Source organism: Pelecanus crispus, chromosome 3, assembly GCF_030463565.1.
Source record: "Pelecanus crispus isolate bPelCri1 chromosome 3, bPelCri1.pri, whole genome shotgun sequence".
NCBI classification, from domain to species: Eukaryota; Metazoa; Chordata; class Aves; order Pelecaniformes; family Pelecanidae; genus Pelecanus; species Pelecanus crispus.
In genome coordinates this window covers 42,546,365-42,567,907 of record NC_134645.1, presented here as the reverse complement: position 1 = coordinate 42,567,907, position 21,543 = coordinate 42,546,365, and the positions used below count along the sequence as shown (strand labels likewise).

General features: G+C 45.4%; 2 protein-coding genes across 3 annotated transcripts in view; one reads left to right on the top strand and one right to left on the bottom strand.

Moving 5' to 3' along the window:
* The window catches only part of TTC7A (tetratricopeptide repeat domain 7A), a 184,758-nt gene extending 181,826 nt beyond the window's left edge, over window positions 1–2,932 (bottom strand). The window contains exon 1 of one of the 2 annotated variants that reach the window (XM_075706834.1): window positions 2,758–2,932. In XM_075706834.1, the coding sequence (XP_075562949.1) occupies window positions 2,758–2,917 (160 nt within the window). In that variant the 5' untranslated portion in view covers window positions 2,918–2,932. The remainder of the gene's footprint in view (window positions 1–2,757) is intronic. The other variant, XM_075706833.1, reaches the window with a different exon arrangement.
* Window positions 2,933–4,139: 1,207 nt separating this feature from the next.
* Window positions 4,140–8,500, top strand: MCFD2 (multiple coagulation factor deficiency 2, ER cargo receptor complex subunit). Its single transcript, XM_075706835.1, has 4 exons — window positions 4,140–4,157; window positions 4,834–4,982; window positions 5,704–5,863; window positions 7,061–8,500. Exons 2-4 carry the CDS (start codon window positions 4,840–4,842, stop codon window positions 7,190–7,192), a joined length of 435 nt encoding a protein of 144 aa, XP_075562950.1. The 5' UTR covers window positions 4,140–4,157; window positions 4,834–4,839; the 3' UTR covers window positions 7,193–8,500.
* The last annotated feature ends 13,043 nt before the right edge of the window (window positions 8,501–21,543 follow it).

The following is a 21,543-nucleotide window of genomic DNA, read 5'->3' as shown; positions in this document are numbered from 1 at the left end:
TTTATGGACATTTGAAGGACAATTTCTGCAGACGAAGGGACCGATAGCTGCGTAGCTGTTGCAGGATGGGCAGGAGGTGGTGGCTGGTGGTGTGGCACGGGGTGGGACCAAGCAGGACCCTGCTGCAGTGGGATGCGTGGTACTGGTGGTCCTGGCTTTGGCTGGGCTGGACTTGAGCCGGTCCTCACCGCCGCGCAGTGTGTGTGTGGGATCGGTGACCGCAGCAGGTCTGCGGGAGGTCTCCAGGTCTCTGCCTGCCTCTTTGCCTGCCCCTGCCTCCGTCTCCCTTTCGGGCTGTGCGGCTCAGAAAGCTTTTTGCTCTTCTGCCAACACTGCCCTGTACCCCATCGCCTTCTACATCTCCTTTCTATGCCTCTCCCTTTCCAGCTCCCCACCTGCTATTATTTGATTCTTCCCACACTGCCTTCTTCCCCGCTGCTTGTGAAAATTGCATGTCTAGGTCTCCCTCTGCCCAGTGACCCATCTCTGTTTTCAGTGACTCACTCTGCTCTCAGAGCACCCCATTGCTCTTCCCATGTCCCTTCCCTGTGGCTGTCTATCCGGCTCCCTCTCCCAATATTTGACTTCTTACCTGTATGACCAGTATCCCGTTGCTTTCTAAATCTTCTCTCTATGTCTCCATTTATCCAGTTCCCTCTCTGTGTTTTTTAATTCTTCCTGCCTGTCCTCTACTTCATCACTTTTTAAATTCTGTTTCAATGTCTTTATTTATTTACTTACTTCACTGACCCTATTTCTTATTTTTTCCCCTCTCTTTTCTTAATCCCTTCACTTCTAAAATATCCTTTCTATGTTAACTTTTATTCAGTTTTCTCTCCCTATTTTTTAATATTTCCTCTCTGTACTTTTATGCTGTCACTTTTTAAATTTTCTTTTGATGTCTCTATTGATTTAGTTTGTTGTCGCATCTCCCCTGCCTTATCCCACAACTTATCCCCACTTACTACCTATACATTACATATGGCATTAATGATCAACTTGTGGGGTGGGGTTTTTTTGGTTTAGATTTTTTGGTTGTTGTGGCTTAAGTGTTCAGCTGCATATCAAATTATAACCGTAGGTCTTCCTGCTCAATTGCAGATCTACAACTAACTTGCATGAACAAAGTATATGTACAGAAAACGGGAAGCGTAAATGTTCAAGTATATTTCCCCCGCAACCTTGCATGCAATCATTTCTACACAACACTGAAGAGCTTTCATGTAGTCACTAATTTCTTAACCCCACTTAAGGAATTATATAAGGCCACATACAGTGAAGAAATAAATATACACAAGCTCTCAAAGCAAATACTACTATTAAAAAATCCCATCCAGGCACACTGTTGTTTCTAGAAACATAAAACTGTAGCTAGCCTCTTGCTGGAAGAAAAGTTCTGTAGCAATAACAGAGCATTACTCTCTCACAAGTAGCAAGTTATGATGACATAGCAGCAAATTAACAAATAATGTTTTTACAGCAATCATACTGTTGTTACACCTTTTAATTACAAGGGAACAAACTAATACGAACTCTTCAACTATTAATGCCCCCAAACTGCATGATGATCTTTGCACCTGGGAAGCACTGCAGAAACCTGACTGAAGTTCAAAGGTCGAGCCGTGTGGTTCTCAACACAGGGTTCAATCTGCATCCCATACACACTTGGAAAGCCTCGTAAATAAACGTGTATGAAGCGACCAACATCTCCCCCCACCACGCTTTCCCACCGAGAAGTTTATTGCACTCCAGCAAGCTTCGATTAGCTCTAGAGCCACATCCTAGAAGCACTGAAGTGGTTTTATTCACAGAAATAGCTCATCTGACTTCCACGGCAGAAGCTCTTGTACCAGCGTGGTGGCTAGGGTCAGGTCCTCTTCACAACTTACTGCTTGTTGACTACGGACACAGAATTTTTTATTTCTAAGTTAGGCTGCCTCACTTTTTACAAGTGATTTCATTTAAAACCGGGCAAAGCCCCATGTTATAACAGGAAAAAAGACAGCAGCGCGTTTGCTGCTTACAAAACCTGTCTCACACGTGAAAGTATGCCTGGATGAGCCTAAGCCTTTAAATAAAGCAGCCCTCTTCAGAAACGGAGGGAGAGATTTAGGGGCATCCAGAATGGAGCGGGGAGGGGGCAAGAGGGAATCAGCATCGCAGGTTATCGAGCAGCTGAAGAGAGGCATTTCCAAAGGCGGCACATCTCGGTCGGTGGCCTGGCCGCAGCCCCGCCGAGCCCGCTGAGGTAACGGCGGGCGCCAAGCGCGGCCCTGGCCCGCGTCCCGGTGCTCAGCGAGCCGAGGGCATCGGCCCCGAGGCGCACAAGCCGCCGAGCCAGCGCTGCTGCCCCTCGCTCCCACCCACAGCCCCGAGCGGCGCCTTTCCCCGCGCAGCCCGGCGGGCTCGGCAGCGCTGACACCAAGAGGAAGCGCAGAGTTTTCTTCCTGAACGCCGTCTCCCGGGCCCCCGCCGCCTCTCCTAGGCACCCCTCCCTCCCGCCGCCGGGCCGGGGCGCCTACAAGGGACACCGGGCGACAGCCCGCTCCCTCCGCCGGCACCCGGGCGCTCCCCAGCCCTCTCCCGCAAGCCCGGGAGACGGAGCAGCCTCAGCTCCCGCCCAGGCCAGCGCCCCGGGCGGCGGCACGGAGCGACAAGCCGGCCCCGCCGCCGCCCCACGCCCGGGCGGTCCGGTAACGGTGGCCGCCCCGCCGTTCTGCCCCAGCCCGCCCGCCACCCGCCGCCGCTGCTGCTTACCTGCGTCCTGCACGTCCCCCGCCGCCGCCTTGCGCGGGGGCCGTGCCGGCAGCAGCTGCTGCTGGGCCAGGTGCCGGAGCTGCCCCCAGTGCCCCTCCGCCCGGCACCGCTCGATCTCCCCCTCCAGCTTCACATGCGAGTACGAGCCCTTGGCCGCCATCTTAGCGCCGGGCCGGGCCCGCCCCTCCCCGTCCCGCCCGCCCGGCGGGGAGTCCCCGGCGGCAGCGGCCGGGAGGCCCCCGGAGCGTGTGCGGGGTCGCGGTTCCGGGCCCCGGGTGGGCGGCGGGGCGTGCGAGGGCCTAACGGCTCCTGCCCGAGGGTCGCGACCGGCCACGGCGGCTGCCGGCTGCCCGGGCCAGCGAGCCGCGCTCCCGTCCGTTGTCCCGGCCCGCCGGGGGCACCGCGCCCACCCGGCTGCCGCCGGCCTGCCACACACGGCGGGGCCCGGGAAACGCCGGCACCGCCGCCGCGCTGCTACGTTTGCCGCCCCGCCGGCAAGGCCTCGGGCTCCCTTCCTCGGCGGGAAGGGCCGGGGGCGCTGCGCCCTGACCAAGGCCCTCGGAAGTCAGCGAAAACCCGGGCTGCTTCTGTCAGCCGTTCCCGACAGCCGCCGCCCCGCTTCGGCAGCCATGTCCGGACAGAGTAACCCGGGGTGCGTGGGCAACGAGGCAGAACCCCCCCCCCCCCCCCCGCGGCTTCCCGGGCTCAGAGTTTGCTCCGAAGGCGACGGCCTGGCGGGGCACAAGCAGGTGCCGGGGGTGTGGGGCGTAACGGTAACGGGGCCCTCGGCACCTGGTGAGGGGCAGGCGGAGAACGCACGGCTCACGAGCTGCAGGGGGGAACGGCGAGAGGGCGCTGCCGTTCCCCGAGCAGCGGCAGGGCGGGGAAAGCGCAGCCGGTCGCCTGTGGAAGGGGCTGCCGAGAGGCCGCGGGGGAAAGGCGCAGAGCGGGGACGGGAGCCGGCACACGCTGCCCCTCCCGGCGACAGCCCTGCCGCCCACCTTCCTCTCGGCTCCACCGGCGGCACCTGCCCTCCACCCGCCCGGGGCGTGGCTGGCCGGGCCCTGCCCGGGCGGGGCCGAGAGGAGCCGAGCCGGGCCGGGCCGGGAGCGCAGGGCGGGGCGCCCGCCGCAACGGTGGCGGCGAGGGGCCGGGCCCCGCCCCGGGGTGGGCGGTGCGCGCCACCTGTCCCTCCGCGAGGGCTCCACGTGGAATTCCAGGAGCGGTGACGTCGCCGCCGCTCGGCGGAAAGGTGCAGCCAATCGGCGGGAGGAGGGGGCGGGGCGCGAGCGCGGCGCCTGCGTCGGGTCAGAGGTGAGGCCGGGGATGGGGGCCGGCCTGCCCCGAGCCCGGAGCCCGCGGGAGGCACGGCGCGGCGGCCGTCCGCCATCCGCCGGAGGGTGCGTAGCCCGGCGGCGGTGGGGCCGGTCCGCCCGCCCCACCCCGGCTGTGAGGCTGGGGAGAGGTGGAGCGGGGCGTGCTGCGGCCTGGGCGGGGGCGGCGGGGGCTCCCCCGAGGGCCGAGGCGGGCGGGCAGCGCGGCGCTGTCAGGGCCCCCGGCACCGCTCCGTGCCGAAGCGGCTGCTGCCCTGGGTTTGCTTCAGCCGGCGCTGCCGGGGGTGGGAGAAAACCCGAGAGCCGGCGCCTTTGCTGGCCTCGGTCGGGCGCTCCGCGCCGCTCGCCCCGCTGCCGGGCTTCAGCGTTTCGCTTGCCTGTGGAGCGAGCGCTGCGACGACCGCTGCGTTTTTAAAGCTGTGTATGATTTAGGGCAGGCGTGAAGCTGGCAGGGTTGGCTGTCAGTAAGCTATATGAAGAGCCGAGCACGTTCGCTGCATGAAAAATAAAAGTAATTCTTTGAAAATTGCTGCATACTTCCTTGAAATACACACCCTCATTGAAATTCCTAATTGGAGCTCTCTAGTTTTCTGCTTGCTGAGTGCTTGAAATGAGGCAAGTTCTTCTCTTCTAACTTGGTGGTGTTATTTCTAAGCACTCTGTAAGTCTCCTGAAAGTAGGTTGCATTTTTCATCTGGGTTTTTTTTTTTTTTGGGGGGGGGTGTTGTTTTACTTTTTGTAGGAGATCATGATGTCCAAGAGGATTTTTAGAATACATCTGCTGTTCTGCTTTCTGGCTGCATTCATCATCTCTGCCCTAGCTGAGGAACACGTAGGAGAGAGTCAACATGCAAATATTCGCCTTGATAAGAACTTGGTACAAGATAAAGAGTATGTGTTCCATGTTCTAAAAATATAAACTTTACTTCTTAATAATTTGCTTATCTTTTAAGTCTTGTTATATGCGTTGGACTTAAGCCTAGGGCACCATCTTTTCTCAGGATGTTGTATGAATAGCCAGAGTCAGATATGAGACATGCTTGCTCGATAAGGTTCTAGAGATACTAAACCGAAAAAGGTCTCTCTGGAGCCTTTAGCCCTACTCGTGCTATAAAGAATTTCTTACAGGAATCCTGCTTACCTAGATCAACATACTATAGACCAAATCGTATTCTGAACAGGTAAAGTGAGAGGGTTTTTTGTCATTTGCTTCTTCATACAGACAAAACAGTGATAGCAGCAAATAAAACTCCCTAGAATACTTCATGTTTGACTGGGAAAGAGCTTCCTCCAGTTCCTGTGCTTTGGAAGACAAAGGAGATTTTGGGCACTGCTTCAGTTGTTTTGATAATTTGCTAAGTAGGCCAGAAGAAAGGGAAATAGCTATCTGAGGTATTAGAGGCCACTACAGCACCTGTAACAACCAACCTTTGTGCCCCCTTCATCTCAGTATAATACTGTAGCTTTCTGTTGTCCAGGGTGCTTTTAGAGATACAGTATTTCCTGTGTACTTGACTATCTGATCAAAGGCTAAATTTGATGTAAACAGAGCATTAAATATTAACTGATAGATATGTTGTGGGTGGTGTGTTTTGTTTGGTTTTTTTCTTAGCCACATCATGGAACATTTGGAAGGTGTTATTGAGAAACCCGAATCTGAGATGTCTCCACAAGAATTGCAGCTTCATTACTTCAAAATGCATGATTATGATGGCAATAATTTGCTAGATGGGTTAGAGCTTGCTACTGCTATATCACACGTCCACAAAGAGGTAGGTGCAATTTTGTAACGGCATGTGTGTTTGGAAACAGTTCTGACTTTCTAAAAGCAGCTCACAGTAGAACAGAACAGTTACAACACATCTTCAGTGCAGTTACAGTTTTGCCTGAAAATGAGATTGTTTTTTCCCCCCTAATAGTTTTGGTTTGATTTTTATAAAAGCGCTAGCTTTATCACAGCTTTTCATGTCACATTGCAATTTTCGAGAAGTCTCCATTGTAGTTTAGAGTGAAAATGATTTGACAGAGGTGATACTTTGGTAGGCAGGGATGGGGGAAAAGGGAAGGTATCCAAAGTGGGATAATGCTGATGAGGGTTTACAGAAATAGCATGCGATATGATGCTGTTTGAGGTTCTAAGGCTGCTAGTTTTGACTCCAAACTGTTACTGCCTTGGATACACAAACTGTAAGAAACCTCTTGCACAAAATTAGTATTAGAAGAATAGTCTAGAAAGGCAGTCACAGTCTGCCTTTTTCTTCCTCACCTTTTTCTAAACACGAATTCTCTTTCCACCTGGGAACATTTAAGGACAAAGTGGGAAGATACAATCCTTAAGAAGACCATACGAATAGATTATCTCGTACTGACCTTTTGGAAGTTACAGTTCCAAATAGCATAACTTCCTGTGTACACCTGTGGCAAAAAATACCTAGCCAAGAACAGAATAGTGACTTGCTGTTTCTTGTGTAAAGGCACCGCTTTGTATTCCCTTTTGCTCCTAAGAGGTGATACTGAGAATTTTACTGACTTTAAGCTGCAGTGCTGGATTTTTTCACTACTCTGTTACTGCCAAGCTCTGCATTTTGCAAGTTCTGACATACAGGAAGATGTTTCTGTACTGTATAGAAACTATAGTGTCTATACTACATCAAGATCCAAATTAAGAATACATCTGTTAGCACAGTGTATAATGATGGATAATAATCTATTTAGCTTTTAGAACTTTTGGCTAAGAATATATTAGCTGGATACAGAGTGCTTGTTCTGAAGTCCAGAGAACTTGGACTTCATAGCTTGCACCTGGTAACAGTTGCTTATATTGGTATAAATGATTACATAAAACTTAGTGCCAAGTTAGGCACCAAACATTAAGAGCTTAACAAAAAATTAATTGTCAGTAATCTTGTCATAGGTGCCACTAGATGGGAAACACTGCTAAACTGTTCAATGTGGTTTTCTTTTTGTAGGAAGGTGGTGAGCATACCCAGGCAATGAAGGAAGAAGAGCTGATTAGTCTAATAGATGATGTCTTAAGGGATGATGATAAGAACAATGACGGATACATTGACTATGCAGAATTTGCAAAATCACTGGAATAAGGTTTTGACAGGGGGCTTGTTTCTCCTTCTAACTACATGGAAATGTGAACCAGTATAATGTGATTCATTACTGTCTCATATCAACCTCTGTGCTGTGAGAAGGAGAGGTCTACCAGTTCCAGCTGAATTTGTTTGAAAGTTGTATGTGTTAAGAGACTGGCTAACCAGAGCGAGGGCCATGTTTGACTAAACATTGTCACACATTCAAATCTTGAAACGTGGAAGCATCAACAGTGCTCATATAGGCTACAGCTGGCAAACTTTTGAGTAGCTGTTGATGAATACTAAATAGATCACATACAATGTAAATTCCATTTTTTCTGTCATTGGGTTATATAGTACTTGTTTGCTCACATCTTCTATTTAAACTTACAAAACATCTAGAAAGCAAGAAAAGTTTACTGCATATAGTTTTATTTCAAGGATAAATGTTCTTACCTTCCCACTAATTTCAAAGGAAACTTGCATATAAGTACAGGTGCTTGAAACAGCAATTGCAGAGGAAGAGTGTTTGAATGTGGTTTATGTTTGAGGTCCACATGATACCATATGGGCTTTAACACAGTCTTTGAAGAAATTGAGTATTTTTGAATATATGTACTTCCCAGCATATCCCTACATTTTACACAAATATATATACACACACCTATTTTTCAATTTCTTCTTGTTCTTCACAGATTTACTTTTTATATCTTAATTTACTGATTTTTTTTTCCTCTACCTTCTGTGGTGTTTTCTTAAGAAAATAAAAGTATTTTTATTACATTTATATGTTGTATTAATGCTGTATAGCATTTACTAGAGTAGCTTCTGCTATCTCGTTTTGAAGGTCATGTTAACAGTAAACCCATTTAACATAAAAGCTTCTGTTCCATTTGGTTGTTACAGTATTAGCAAGCAGGATAATCTAAGTGAGCAAGTAATGCTGCCTTGTTAAGGTTTAAGTTCATAGTCCTTGACGCTTAAATTACAGTATTACTTTCAGGAGGTATTTCATAACTAACAGTTTCAAGATACTTGAGTGTGTGCAGATTAACGTGGTTCTAGGAGTGTTTTCACTGTCTTGACTCAATACTTGATAAGTCAAGCAGTTTAAGGGTATTAGAGAAGTCATGTATTGCTGTGTTATTGATATTTGGCAACTCTAAAACATAACTGAAATCTTAAATGGCATTCAATCATTATCCGTTAATAGAGAATCTAAATGTTAGCGTATTTCTGTAAAATGTACAAAGAGCTATTTTCTGTACAAAATTATTCTTATACAAGAGTAACACATTTGTAAAAGAAATTATTTCCTCTGTTTAAATGTTTGTGCAATGAATCCTGAGTGTCGGACTTCTTTCTTGTACTTACTGTTTATTTTGATACTTTTGTGGCCAGGGATGTGCTGGTTGTACAAGAATAAAAGTAAGTTGGGGATCGTGCACTCTGGAGCTAGACACACAAGGCTGGAAGTCTTAGTGAGAAATGTACCTAATTTTCTGATGTATTTTTAAGCCTGTCTCTGTTACTAGCAGTCATCTTAAAAGAAAGTTCTTCCTTCAGTTAAAGCATTTTTAAAATACCTCTTTAGAGGGTAATTAATCTGGAGTGAATGGTGAATCAGAAAGAAGTATAGAAAATGTTTGTGGGTAGGAGGGGAGAAGAGGTTAAGCTCATCCGCTTTGAGCAGTTAAAGCAAGTTGCCTGTAGACCTGCCAACTCTTACGTGCTTATTGCGTAAGCTTCTGAGTTCTGGATTTATTTGGGATGAAGGAGCAAAACCAAGGAACTGACTTTTATGCATTGCTCTTAAAAATGATGATTTTTCTTATCAAGTGCAGCCTGTAAACTTAGTCCAGCAGCCACATTTATATATGTATGTTGTATTTATTAACTGCTATTGCATGTGGCAAAAGACATGCACCATAGAAGCTTTATATCAGAAATAATTATGATAAATACAGGTAATGTGAACATTGTTTACCAACTATTTGAAACTTGTTTCTAAGGGTTCAGAAGTATCTATAAATAGAAAAATAATTTTCAAAAAATGGAGAACAAAATTGGCACCTTTGATTTCATGATGCATGAAGAAAGACCAAAACAAAATTTCTGCTTTCCTAGAAAGAACAGTTCAAGAAATGCTACTGAAGCTGAAACCTGCATCATCATGTCTTTACTCAGCCTCCTAAAACAAATACACATACTTAATTAAGTGCACTTAAAGATAAATGGTTTAACAGCTGCCTAGGGAGCTTTCTCAGTTATTAAGCAGAAAAGTGCAAAATTGCTGAGAACGATGGTGAGTCAGACTTTGTTTTTAAACTATAACTAGTTTGTGTGCGCTAGCTGTAGCTCATGCAGTACCCTAAATATGCTGGTACAGGTCATATATACATATAGTATTTTGTATTTCCTATATACACTATAGAAAATACAGCCTTTACAACAGAAGTACTCAACAACTATAAAGCTGTTTTAGCTTCTGTAGAACAGTACTATCTGCATTTCACAGATACTATAAATAACAAAGCAGAAGGGGTGTATGATTTACTGAAGGTCAATTACATCCCTGGGAGAAACAGAAAACTGTGAGAATGCTCTTGTGTGTGATCTTCACCTCTTCCTAGCCTATAATCTCAAGGGACGGGGATTAGTTTTCCCCATTAGAGGGGAACACATCTGGCCTTGCATTACTGTATACCATGCCCAGTTTAAAGTATCTAAATTATCTGCTTTTACCTCACAAAATACTGCATAATCTAGCAGCTAAAGAAAATACTTGCATTTGTTCTTGAAGCATTCCTAAACTGAGCTGTTTAATTAATTAGTCGATCTAGCAAATAGTCTGTATATGAAGGAGGAGGAAAAAAAAATCTTAATTGCTTGTCCAATGCCTGTCAGAATGCTGTTAATGAGAAGAGTAACTGCCTAGAACTTCTCAGCAACAGTTTCATCTGCATATTCACGCTGACTTTACTACTTTTTTTTTTTTTTTAAATTAATCACCTATAACCTCAAAATGCCTTAGATTCATTAAGGAATGGTTAGAGACTTACAAATCAAGATTTCGTCTAAAGTATTTTTTTAATACTACAATTCACAAGTGGAAGAACAGCAATTAAGGAATAATGTCATAATCAATACAGCCACTAGATAGCGTATTGACACTGCACATTTGTTCCCAGCAGTACGTAACTTAAGAATGATTCCACAACCTGGATTTCTCTCAACCATCACCGCTACTCTGATTACAGGCAAGGCTTGCTCCTCTGTCTTCCAACACCACCTTGGCAGTATGATGCCCACATTTTCTTTTAGTTTACACCTGTCATAAAAATTGACCATACCTGCAAATGGTTACTGGTAATTAATTTTCATTGTTTAGGGAACCCAAACTGACTTGAAGTGATAGTAAAAAAACTTGCACTGCTAATATTGTCAGTAAAAATAATGGTGTAACAGGAAGGCTTTCTAATATAAGCACCAGGCCTGGCCTGACTTCCTGACCATCTCTAGTTGACCTATGAGAGGGCCCATGAGGTATCTACAGTGGTCTCAACCAATATTAAAGAATATTAGAGGGTTCTATTAGCACCTAAAGTCTTACTGGTTTTGCATTAGATGTCAATAAGAGCTTCTGTCACTGGTCTTACAAGGCATAGGTCCAGTGCGGTCTGGTCAGCCATTTTTGCTTAAGGTAAAGTTTATTGCTTTTTCTTCCTCTCTGCCGTTACGGTTTCACTGTCTGCCCATTGCACCACGAAACAGCTGCATAATGTTCTAAGTTTTTAGTAAACAAATTAGAGCAAGGATCATTACATACCTTGGTCTGCATTAGTTATTACAACAAAGAATTTGTGTTCTAAATGTTTCATCAGCACAGATCCTCTGTCCATGTTGAACGAGCTTCATTATAAGGGCAGTTATTAATGCCTTACAGAAGGTTTCTCTGAAGTTACATTTTTCCTCCCATTCTTCATGCTAAATTCTGAAGACCATCCTAAATCTTAAGGGCTAATACATACTGTAATTGTCACTACCATCCTAAGCTGAGTGGCAGTTTTACATGTAGGTAGAGGGCAGTGTAACGTATGACTCAAAGTCTACTGCCAGCGATGACATTTTACAAGAAATCAGTACTACAGCGAACATAATGTCAACTTCTGCCACTTGATCCAACTGAGTGACCGACAGCACTAGATTTCAAGAAGGCAGATGTCAATAAATTCAAGAGAATGGGTAGGGAAGATCTCATAAGAGGCAAATCTAAAGGAGAAACAAATTATGGAGAGCTGTCAGTTTCTTCAAGAAATGCTAATAAGAAACCAAGTGCAACCTATGCCAGTTTAGAGAGTAAGGAAATTCAGCAGAAGTCAGCTAATTCACAACCCTTTAATTGACCGCAAGCATGAGAGAGAGCGATGTATCTGTAAAGTAGAAACTAGGTCAGCTGGTTGAGAACCCAGCACAATATTCCATTCATGGGGAGGTTGCGGGGGTGTATACAGTTAGTAAAGACAAAATGCACAAGATGCAACTAGCAAAACTTACCAAAAGTAAAAGAAACTTTACAGGTAAGGTTGTAAGAGAAAAACAAAGGAAAGTTTGGACCACTACTCAAAGATGGTGGGGGGAGGGGGTTATCAGCAGATATCATTAAGGAAGCCAAAGAGTTTAATGCCTTTTTTTCCTCCCTTTTTCATCAATCTTTACTAAAAAGGTCAACAGCAAGCAGACAGTGCAATTATTACCAGGGAAAAGGTGTAGAATTTCAGCCTAAAATACGCCAAACCTGCTTAGAGAGTAACCAGTTAAGTTAGATGTTTTACAGTTGCCTGAGCCTGATCAACTTCGCTCTAAGAGTCTTAAAGGGAAGGTGAAGTAATGGCCGCAGATGTCATATAGCTTGAATTTATTTATTTTATTTAATTTTTTTGCAAGGCTTGTAGCAGTACTTCCTATAATATCCTCATGAACAGGCTAGTGAACTGTGATTTAAATGAAACTGCTGTGGGAAGGGGCAGAAGGTCAAGTCTGGTTGGTTAATTGTATCCACGGGGTAATTCCATCATAACCTATCAAAATACACGTGTTTTGCAAGGAATTCTGTGGGCCTTGGTCCCATATCAAGTTTTATTTGATGTTTTCATTGAAGGCATAGAAGATGGAATATGAAATATGATTATTAAACTTGCAGATGGAGCAAGGAAGAACTGCAGATGTTACAGATGCTAAAAGATCAGAATTTAAAATGATCTTGATATATTCAGAAGGTAATCTAAAATGGATGGAATGCAATAGTGCAAAATACCATGCTTACACAGAAATACCCATCTGTATTTGCATAACTGTCTAGGTACCAGTTCACAAGAGAAAAATCCACGGACTATGGTGGAACAAGCTGAACATGAATGGTGAAGCCCTCGCATTGGGATGTCTAAAGGGTCTTAAAGACCACTGAAAGACTCCATGTGGGCTGATCCCTACTGTTAAAGACTCACCTGGAAGACCATGTCCTGTTTAGTGCACTGCACTTCAAGAAAGATATGAACTAGCTGGCAAGAGGCCAGAGGGGATCAGCAAAAATGGACAGAGATCCAGAAAACATGAGGGAAGATTGCAAGAAATAGGGGGGTGGGGGGGGTGGTTGCTGGAGAAGTAACAACTGAGAAGAAGGAAGGTTAATAGTCTTCAACTAAAATGCTGTTGCAAAGAATAAGGAAATAATATGTTCTTGGTGGAAAGATCAGGGAGAATAAAATATAAAGAAGTATAAACCAAACAGCTTGGGAGATTTAGATTAGACATTGGACAAAACTTCAGTATCAATGATAAGATACTGTAGCTTGGGGTGACATGATTGTAACCTGGCCTTGGGATAGAAAGGTGGAGTTAATGACTTCTCCAGATCCCCTCTGGTGAAAGCCTGTCTCTCAGTGAGTCTATGACTGTCAACATCTGTGTGGACTTCTACCAGGAGAAGTCCCTTAGGGTGGGTTCTACAGCCAAGAGCCAAACACAGGAACTGAACACAGGAAGCCTATGCTGAGCTCCAGGTCTCAGAGAAGTCTTCTCCAAGATCACAGACCACCCGCCTCTCTCCCTGCTGTAAGCCTTTCCTCTTCTCCTTATCATCTCTGGAGACTCTTACTGAGCCAGCCATATTCCAGTTTTCCTCTAATCCATCTAGATGTCAGTTTTACATCTCATCTTCTTACCATCATAACCCATTTTCCCTCTTGAAAGCCCCTGAACACATGTTGGTCACTTCTGCCTTCCAGTCAGGCATTCTTCAGTCCCAGAGGACAACAGCCATTTGGACAGTCCTGCTGCACTCAGTTCCTGTGCCGTGTGGCAGACCAGTCTGCAACCAGCAATGTCCTGCTCAGTCCTGTCAGGGTATGCTCACTGTCAACAGCATCAAAGTGCAAAACCCTACCAAGTTTCTAGTGAGCAAGTTCAAAATGTGATTGTCAAGAGCCAGAAGTGAACACTTTGAACAAGAACAGGGGAAAAAAACATATCCCTGACTCCAAGGTAATGCTTCGCTCAGGATTCAAGTCCTAGCTCCAGAGCATAGAGACACCAAAGCTTCTTCACAAAAAAGAGCAACAGTAAAAAGGCTGTTAAAAGTCTTTAAAATGACAAAGTGAATTCCTAGCCCTGTTTTCAGCAAATATGTTGACACTGAGAATATAGTGTAAGAGCATCCACACTAAGTCAAAACAAAGGTCCATCTAGCTCAACAGCTTGCTTCAAATAGTGGCCAACAGATGCTGATGGAATAATAAACAGAGAAAACATAGTGTCATACTTCTCCCAAATACACACACAGGCTCCAGCAATTCGTAGGTCAGGGACTTGACTTCAACAACAACAAAACCAGCTAAAGTCAGGAGCTCACAAAGATCAAGGCTTAAGTGTTAAAGTCTGGCAACACTATTAACTAAAAACAAGGTCTCTTGGGACATAGGCAATGTCCCATGATCAGTGGTACATGCTGGGCAGACTTTACTGTTGACATTGCTATGCCATAACCTTCAGTACAAGCTAAGGGGATGATGCAGTGGGTAAGTAGTGATCCCAAGAGACCACATTAATGCTGTGGTGTAGCACAACTATACCGTTTCCAGATGTCACATTCTTCTTATTTAAAGTGAGAGACGCTGAAAATTGTCTAATTAATCTGTTTGCCTCTGGTTTTGGTCACACTCCAAGAACCATCTTTAAAAATGACCCAATTATGAGAAAGCCCCAAGCACATATTTTGAAATAAGTCCTCTTTAAGAATAGTAACATTATGCCTTGGAACTTACTTTGTCATAAAACCAGAAATAAGCCACAAAACCTATATGCTGAAAAATAATATTGACTTAAGTCTCATCACGTGTAGCTCACAGCCATCGGAGACTGACCTATTGGCACAAATCATGGCAGGTATGATTTTTCTGACCCAGGAAAGAGCACTGGGGTGAGTAGAATGAGATTTGAATGCTGTTTCCTTTGGGAGAGGGAACTGTGCAGAAGAGACTGTAAAGCCATGCTGCCAGCATCAGCATGGATTGCAGTGGGAGTCAGGAAACACACCGGTGAGGATTTTAGACAGCAGTACATGCAGATAGGACTAGTCTCAGAGAAGGAACATGTCTGTTTAGGATACATGCAGAGTTGTTTAGAAACCTTACATATGCCACCATAAATTTATGAGCACATTGGCACTGACTAGTTGAGTTAAGATCTCCAAAGAACACATAACACATATACATACACACACTGAGGCAGGAACCACTTTCAGTAACCAAATAATTCTGTCACCAGACAGCCTAAAACTATTCAAAGGCACCATTTCTAGCCAAGACCAACAGATTTGAAATATTTTTTGAATCTCTAGGCAGCTGAATTTTCAGGATATGACAAGCCAAAAAGTCTTTAGGAAATTCTCCAAGCAGATGATCTCATTTTTTTAGCCATCATCTCTCTTAAACACCTTGACCAGTTTCCTTCAACTATTCAAAAAAAATCTGTCCCAGAATAAGATTATGCTTGTGAAGTTGTAGGTGTATAGGGCTAATTTTGGCAAAGTGAGGAACAGGAATAAAATCAAGTTTATAATGGAAACTTAAGGACATCTGCAGTTTACTGAATACTGTTCAGTGAGATCTATATAATGCATGATATTTCCATTGTAGCAAAAATATAAAGTGCTTTTATTATCACCAAGGGAAAAGACCACTTCCTCCATATGAAGTCCTACCTATGAGACAAAAAGACCTGGCAGGTCATGCAAGTATTTTTGCTTCCTCCCACTAAAATGTTTATAGGATCCAGATTAATTTCCTAAGGTCTGGCTTGAGGATTTGTGCAGAGTATTACACCATGTTGGCAGTGCAGAATGACAACAATTTCTGACTGCAGTTGCGTCTCTACCACACACCTTACTAAAATTGCAGCATGGCATTGACATACCCAGCTAGCTTTAAATTAGCCAGCTAAGGTACTGCTAACACTATGGCAATGACATTACAGAATACAGCACAACTGCAAAACCCACTATAAAAGCAGAGTACAGTAAGTGGTCCATCCTGAACACTGTCTTCCTGGGATAATGTTACTAATTGGGAACCCAAGCTATTTAATTTCATGGCAATTCAGGTTTGTCAGAGCAAGTTCTAAATCATCTGAAGGTCTGGTAGTGTAGGTAGTTAAGTGAAAATTTTCTGGGTGGTTGTAAAGTCTGCCTCTAGACAGTTCCTAGCCAATAGCTCCTAAAATTCACATTGATGCCCAGTTTGGGAAAACACAGTGCACACAGAGTTTTTACTGAGATCTGGAAATATTCTGGGTTGTGCAATGGCTAAGGAAAAACTCCTCTAGGGACCTTACACAAGCCTTCTCAGATTCCTGTGGTAGTTTGAGGTCCTTTCTAGGGCCTTGTAAAGCTCACTAATAAAAATATCTGTAGAGAAAGAGAAAGGGTTATATAGGCTGCAGATCAGAGAGCACGTTTCCACCCAGTGTGCAATTGAGCTGATGCCGCTGATTTCTGGTTGCCAAGTGGCCTCCCAAGACAACCACCTCACCTGGGGACAACTCAGTTCAGCCTGAAAGCTCTTCCTGTTGACCCTCTCCAGTATTGTCTGGAAGTGCAGAGGAAAAAAAAAAAAAAAAAAATGGGATTCAGTGGACCAAATTAAAGTAATTCTAAAAGCTGCCCAACTAACTCATCTCCAGGAGCTAGCAACTTCAGTCTGATGCTCAGACCAGCAAGGAGATCTGAAAACCTGGTCCTGATGCCATATGACAGAGAATGCTGGTCAGAAATATGACAAATGGACAACAGTGTACAAGGTAAACGGTAAGCAAAGGAGAGCTATAAGCCATCATACATACCCAAACCCTAGATGTGCTCAAACTTAAGTCATAAGACGCCATCTTCCCAAACTGTGCTCCCTGGTACCATAATCTCAGTCTGCTTAAAGCAACTTCTGTCAACAACATGGGCTACAATAAGGGACTAAGTATGTCAGGGGACCAAAGTACAGCCTCAAAAGACATTGGTCATTTTGGAAAAGGTTAAAACTGTCAAGAATGCCTACCAAGTTGAGAGCCTTTGACATGGAACCTCTTGCACTCAGGCTGTTTAGCTGCAACTCCAACTTCAGCCTGAGCACCAACCACTGGGGAGCATCTAGCTCCAGATGTTTTTCTTGATCCCTCGAGAAGGAGGAAATGTACAGTTACTCTCTGAAAATATGTGTTCAAGTGACTTTTCAGTGATACATGAGCTTGGAAATGCCATGACTATTCATCTAGGCCCTTCCACACACAAAACTTCACTTTGTGGTGACATATGGCATTGGAAATTTCAGCTCAAGCAGCTGAAGCCTGGCAAAATTATAAACAACCAGAAACAAGGCCTTCTAATGGAAAATGTTAGACAGCATTAGCTATTGGGCCGCTGTCATCTTTACAGCCAGAGAATGATTTAATCTGTCAGTTATGTGAGCACTAGGAGTGATGAATAGGTCTTCGTATTCATTCACAGCAAGTACATACCCAGAATGACATATGATGTGGGTTTTTTTTTGTCTGATAGTCCACTGGATCTCTAAAGAGCTGGCAGTTTGCACAACACAGCTATCTAAAGCAGTGCCCCAAAAGGCACCATCCACGTTCAGAAAGAGATTCCCAAGGTGGCTAACTAGTGTCCCTCCTCCCCAACTTGTCCATCCTTACCTACGCAACTTAAAAGCCCCATGTCAACAAAGGAGCCCAGTTTTGCCCTCAGTTTTAGCCATCCTTGATGGCCACACTTATAATCAGGGTGGCACAGGGGCACAAATGCAGCTTGTCCATAGCTGCCAGCACAAGGCAGTGTAGCCACAGAGCTCCTCCACAGAGCCATGCCACTTAGACGTGCCAGGGCCACGCTAGCAGCCCAGAGTTTTTGTGTGACCACACTCCCAGAGGTGCTCAGCTGTGCTGTCAGCACAGGGAGTGGAGCAGGGGCACAGGGCTGCCCAAACCAGGTGACTTTTTGCAGAACAACTTCTCCACGCTTTATCGGTGAGCACAGTTTTCTGACTCCTTTTGTTGCTGCAGTAGCACAAAAGTCTGAAGCAGGGCCAGCAACTCATGTCTTGTTTTTACCTGGTGTAACTGAAAACAGATTATGCTCTATCTTATGTTCAAAAATGCCTTTAAATAAATCTGGTTACAGCTCTGCCAAGCTCTGGTGGACATAGTGGTCCACTCTTCCCTGGCAGCTGCCTGGGCTGGAAACTGACTGGATATAATCCCCTGTGGAACAGAGCCACAGGGGGGACAAGAGTGAGGTTTGCCACGTGGTCAAGGTCATTTATTAGCTTGGCTTTTCTAATCCTTGGGAAGCCAGTGGCAACTAGTCCTAAGCCAAACTCCGTCTTAATTGCCATAGGTACAAATGCTAATGTACACCAATTCGAGCAAAATGAGATGCTTGTAAAGCTTCCAAGGATATTTCCAAATGCCAGCCAAAAACTCTCTGAAAAGTCTCAGTTTGAGATAGATTACTACATGCTACCTTACAACCCCTCCTCCCAGGACAGGTACAGCTTCTGAACTCATCTGTGTTGTCACTGGTGTGAAAAACCAGAGTCTATCACTGGCCATACTTTGACACATCCCATTTCATTTTGGCACCACCCCCAAAGATTATTTCTACCATTCAGATGACTATGGCCTATTTATTTTTCTCCTATTCTTGTGACCAGTTATTTCTTAGCACTTAATCCCAGTGTGGACAAGGTACTCGGGCTTTGTTAGCTCAGTCAGATCCTAAACAGCATGAATGGTGTTTTTTCCTCTCTCTTTTCGCTTCCTGAGCTGCCCTTAAACATACATACTCTTGACTCTTAAGGGTGAGCTGATCCCGGGAGGAGGCACAGCAGGGAAGAGATCTGTGTGAGTGACTGGGGATGGTGGTGTATGATTTAGAAGGGATAGGGCACAGCTGCCTCCACCAGATCTGTGCTGGGGAATTGAGATGTTATGGCCACAGCACGAAGGCTTGACTTCCTGCTATGTTGCTGGGGTGTCTGGCCCCAGCAGAGCGTGGTGCTCTCTGGGGCCACAGCCAGAGAATGTGGGGGAATCTCTCCCTATGCCATTTTTCTGCAGGTCAGACCTACATTTCTGGGGAACACCTTTCCTCCATCCTCAGTGAGCAGCTGGACCTAGGGCCCTGTCCATCTCTACTTCGGAGTATCATCAAAGGTTTGAATGGTGTTGCCCATCACTACCAGAAAGCAAACCATCCCCCCAGCCATAAGACTGTTAGGGCTGGTTCCTAACTTCTGTCTTATCCAGCCACTGCAAAAGAAATTGGTGAAGTGCTGGCAAGCCGTGAACTACAAGTAGGCACTTAAATCCACCCCTATTCAGTGAAATGACAGGAATGAAGTGCTTAGAGCTAAGTGTGTGCTTAAGTGCTTCACTGAAAGGCATAAACCTTGAACCAATGCGGTTGTCAGAGGACAGGAGATAAGGGGAGAAGGGAACGTTCATCTACAGCCATTACTTCTGAAGGCACAGGAAGGGGTCTACTGTCCAACGTGAGTGAAGCCAGCTGCATTTAGGAACCATCAGACCAGAGATGAAGTTAGACTGGAACACTAAACAGGGGTAGCAGTTGCCATTTGAACATTGCAGAGAAAGAACATGCAGTACTGTACCTGTAAAGGTGCAAGTCACTTCAGGCGGTTAATAGGTTCATTGACCAACCATCAACCTGGATAATTAGAGAGAAGGTACCAGCTTCTCAGTGTGTTCTCTCCTTTTGATAGGTGGCTCCCAGAATTCACGTGTGATTTTCGTAAGGTAAGATAATAAGCTGTCAGTTGTAGGAAGCCTAGAGTGAACCACACAGAAAATCAACATGGTCTGAAAACAAGAAACATGTCAAACTGCAAAAACAGTTTCTTTCTTTAAAAAATAAAGGGAGTGATTTGAACAAGCAAGCTTTGACTTACAAAGAATATTCTAACAAAATAGGAGGAAAGTATCTATTTGTGTGATTCCAGAGTGATTTGATAGGAAACATGCAGAAAGTAACTCTTGATATGAATTTGCCCAGTGTCATCCCTTGCTTTCCAGGCTGCATGACTGCATCCTCAGCTCCTCTTCTTCCCTGTAGACTTCAAGTTAGAGCGAACAAGGAGGAGAAAGGGAGATCACACGACAGTGAGGTGGGAGGAAATCATAGAGGAACAATATATAATACTTCTGTATGTTATATCCTATATATCATACACAAGTTTTGACTCTCAATAAATACACTCACTCATGTATTTATTCACGTAAGTGACAGGGAAGACTTAGATGGTCATCGGGTCCTGTGAGCACAGGACATCATCTCAAACAGAAAACACATGAGGACTCATGTAACCCATGGCCATTGCCAGGGCGCTGCATGGACTGTGGGGACGGGATGGGATGTGGGCCTGTGGGTGGACCTGGCTCAGTGGGGCCCATGGCCAGGCAGGGCTGTGGGGAGCTGGAGCCTGGCCCTGCTGTGGCATCGCTGGGGCAGGGACCGACGGCCCCAGGGGGCTGCCATGGGGTCCTGGGCCATGGGCAGGGTGGCTGGGAAGGGACATTAGGGCCCCTTAGTGGCCCTGGCAGCCGTGGCCCAAATGCCAAAGATATCCCAGGCCTATGTGAAGACATATGAGTTAGAGGCAGGTTGTGCAGATACAGCTACCTCCAGCTGTTTTGGGGTGAATCCAGCAGCGCTGGTAAAGGGAGAATGTAACTCCATTATCCTGATCCACACAGTGGAGTTGCCCCAAGCAGGGCAGATGCTGTTAGCTACGAAGAGCCCCAGCACCTCCATTCCTAGCAATGGGGAAGAACAGGTTTTTCATGGCGGAGAGCCTCAGCAGAAAAAAAGGACCAACTTGAGCCAAGCGCCGTCATCCTCAGCTGCTCTGCTCTCGTCCCACTCTGGGACTGCCCATGACGGCGCTTTCCAAGCTGGGGAAAGCAGGAGATTGGAAAACTGAGGTTATTGCTGCCTGCTCAGCACCTTATTTGCCTTGAGGAGGACCAGACACCTGGGTTTACTCAGGTGGAGTATTCTGCATGAGGCCTTCATTAGCTACTTTTTTTTTTTTCCAGCAGAGAGAGTCAAAAAATTGTCAGCAAGTGACAGTTTGGGTTGCTGGGCTTTAGTGGTTTTTATTTTTCTCCCCTTGGTGATTTGTGCCAACTGTTACTTCATGCATATGGAACACACAACTTCCAGCCTTTTCTCACTGGTGTGAAGTAAGAGTTTGGCACGTGTTGAAAACAACAAGCAGAAATTAACTTGCTGTCTCCCATCTTTAATGTCAATACCCGCCAGTAATTATTTGGAGAATTAAACACGTAGTCATCTTGCCGTCACCTTAATTCTCCACATTAAAAAAGGATTATATAACAAATTAGCCTGATTTAGTCTATCTTCCAGGGACTTACTCAGTGGTTCACTCTTCTTTATTAAATTAGCAGTCAAAGAAGCTTTTGGCTTTCAGACATGTTATGAAATGCTTCCCTAGTTGAGACCACTGGTGCTAGGAACTGCTGAAGTGCTTACTGCTCTGGAACCACCTCCTTGATATTTGCAGAGCCTGAACTCCAGCTGACCCACCACACAGTGAAAACACATGGGTAGGCATTTGTAATGTGATCTTCTGACATTTGCCTCCCAGTCTAGAAAAACCAATCCCTCAATTCACTGGGGTCATAGAGTCTTCACACCCTTTCCTGTGCTTGTTTAAATATAACCCAGGGTTCAGATTTGGGGTGTGGGACAATGGAGTCTCTGCTAATTCTCTCTGGTGACG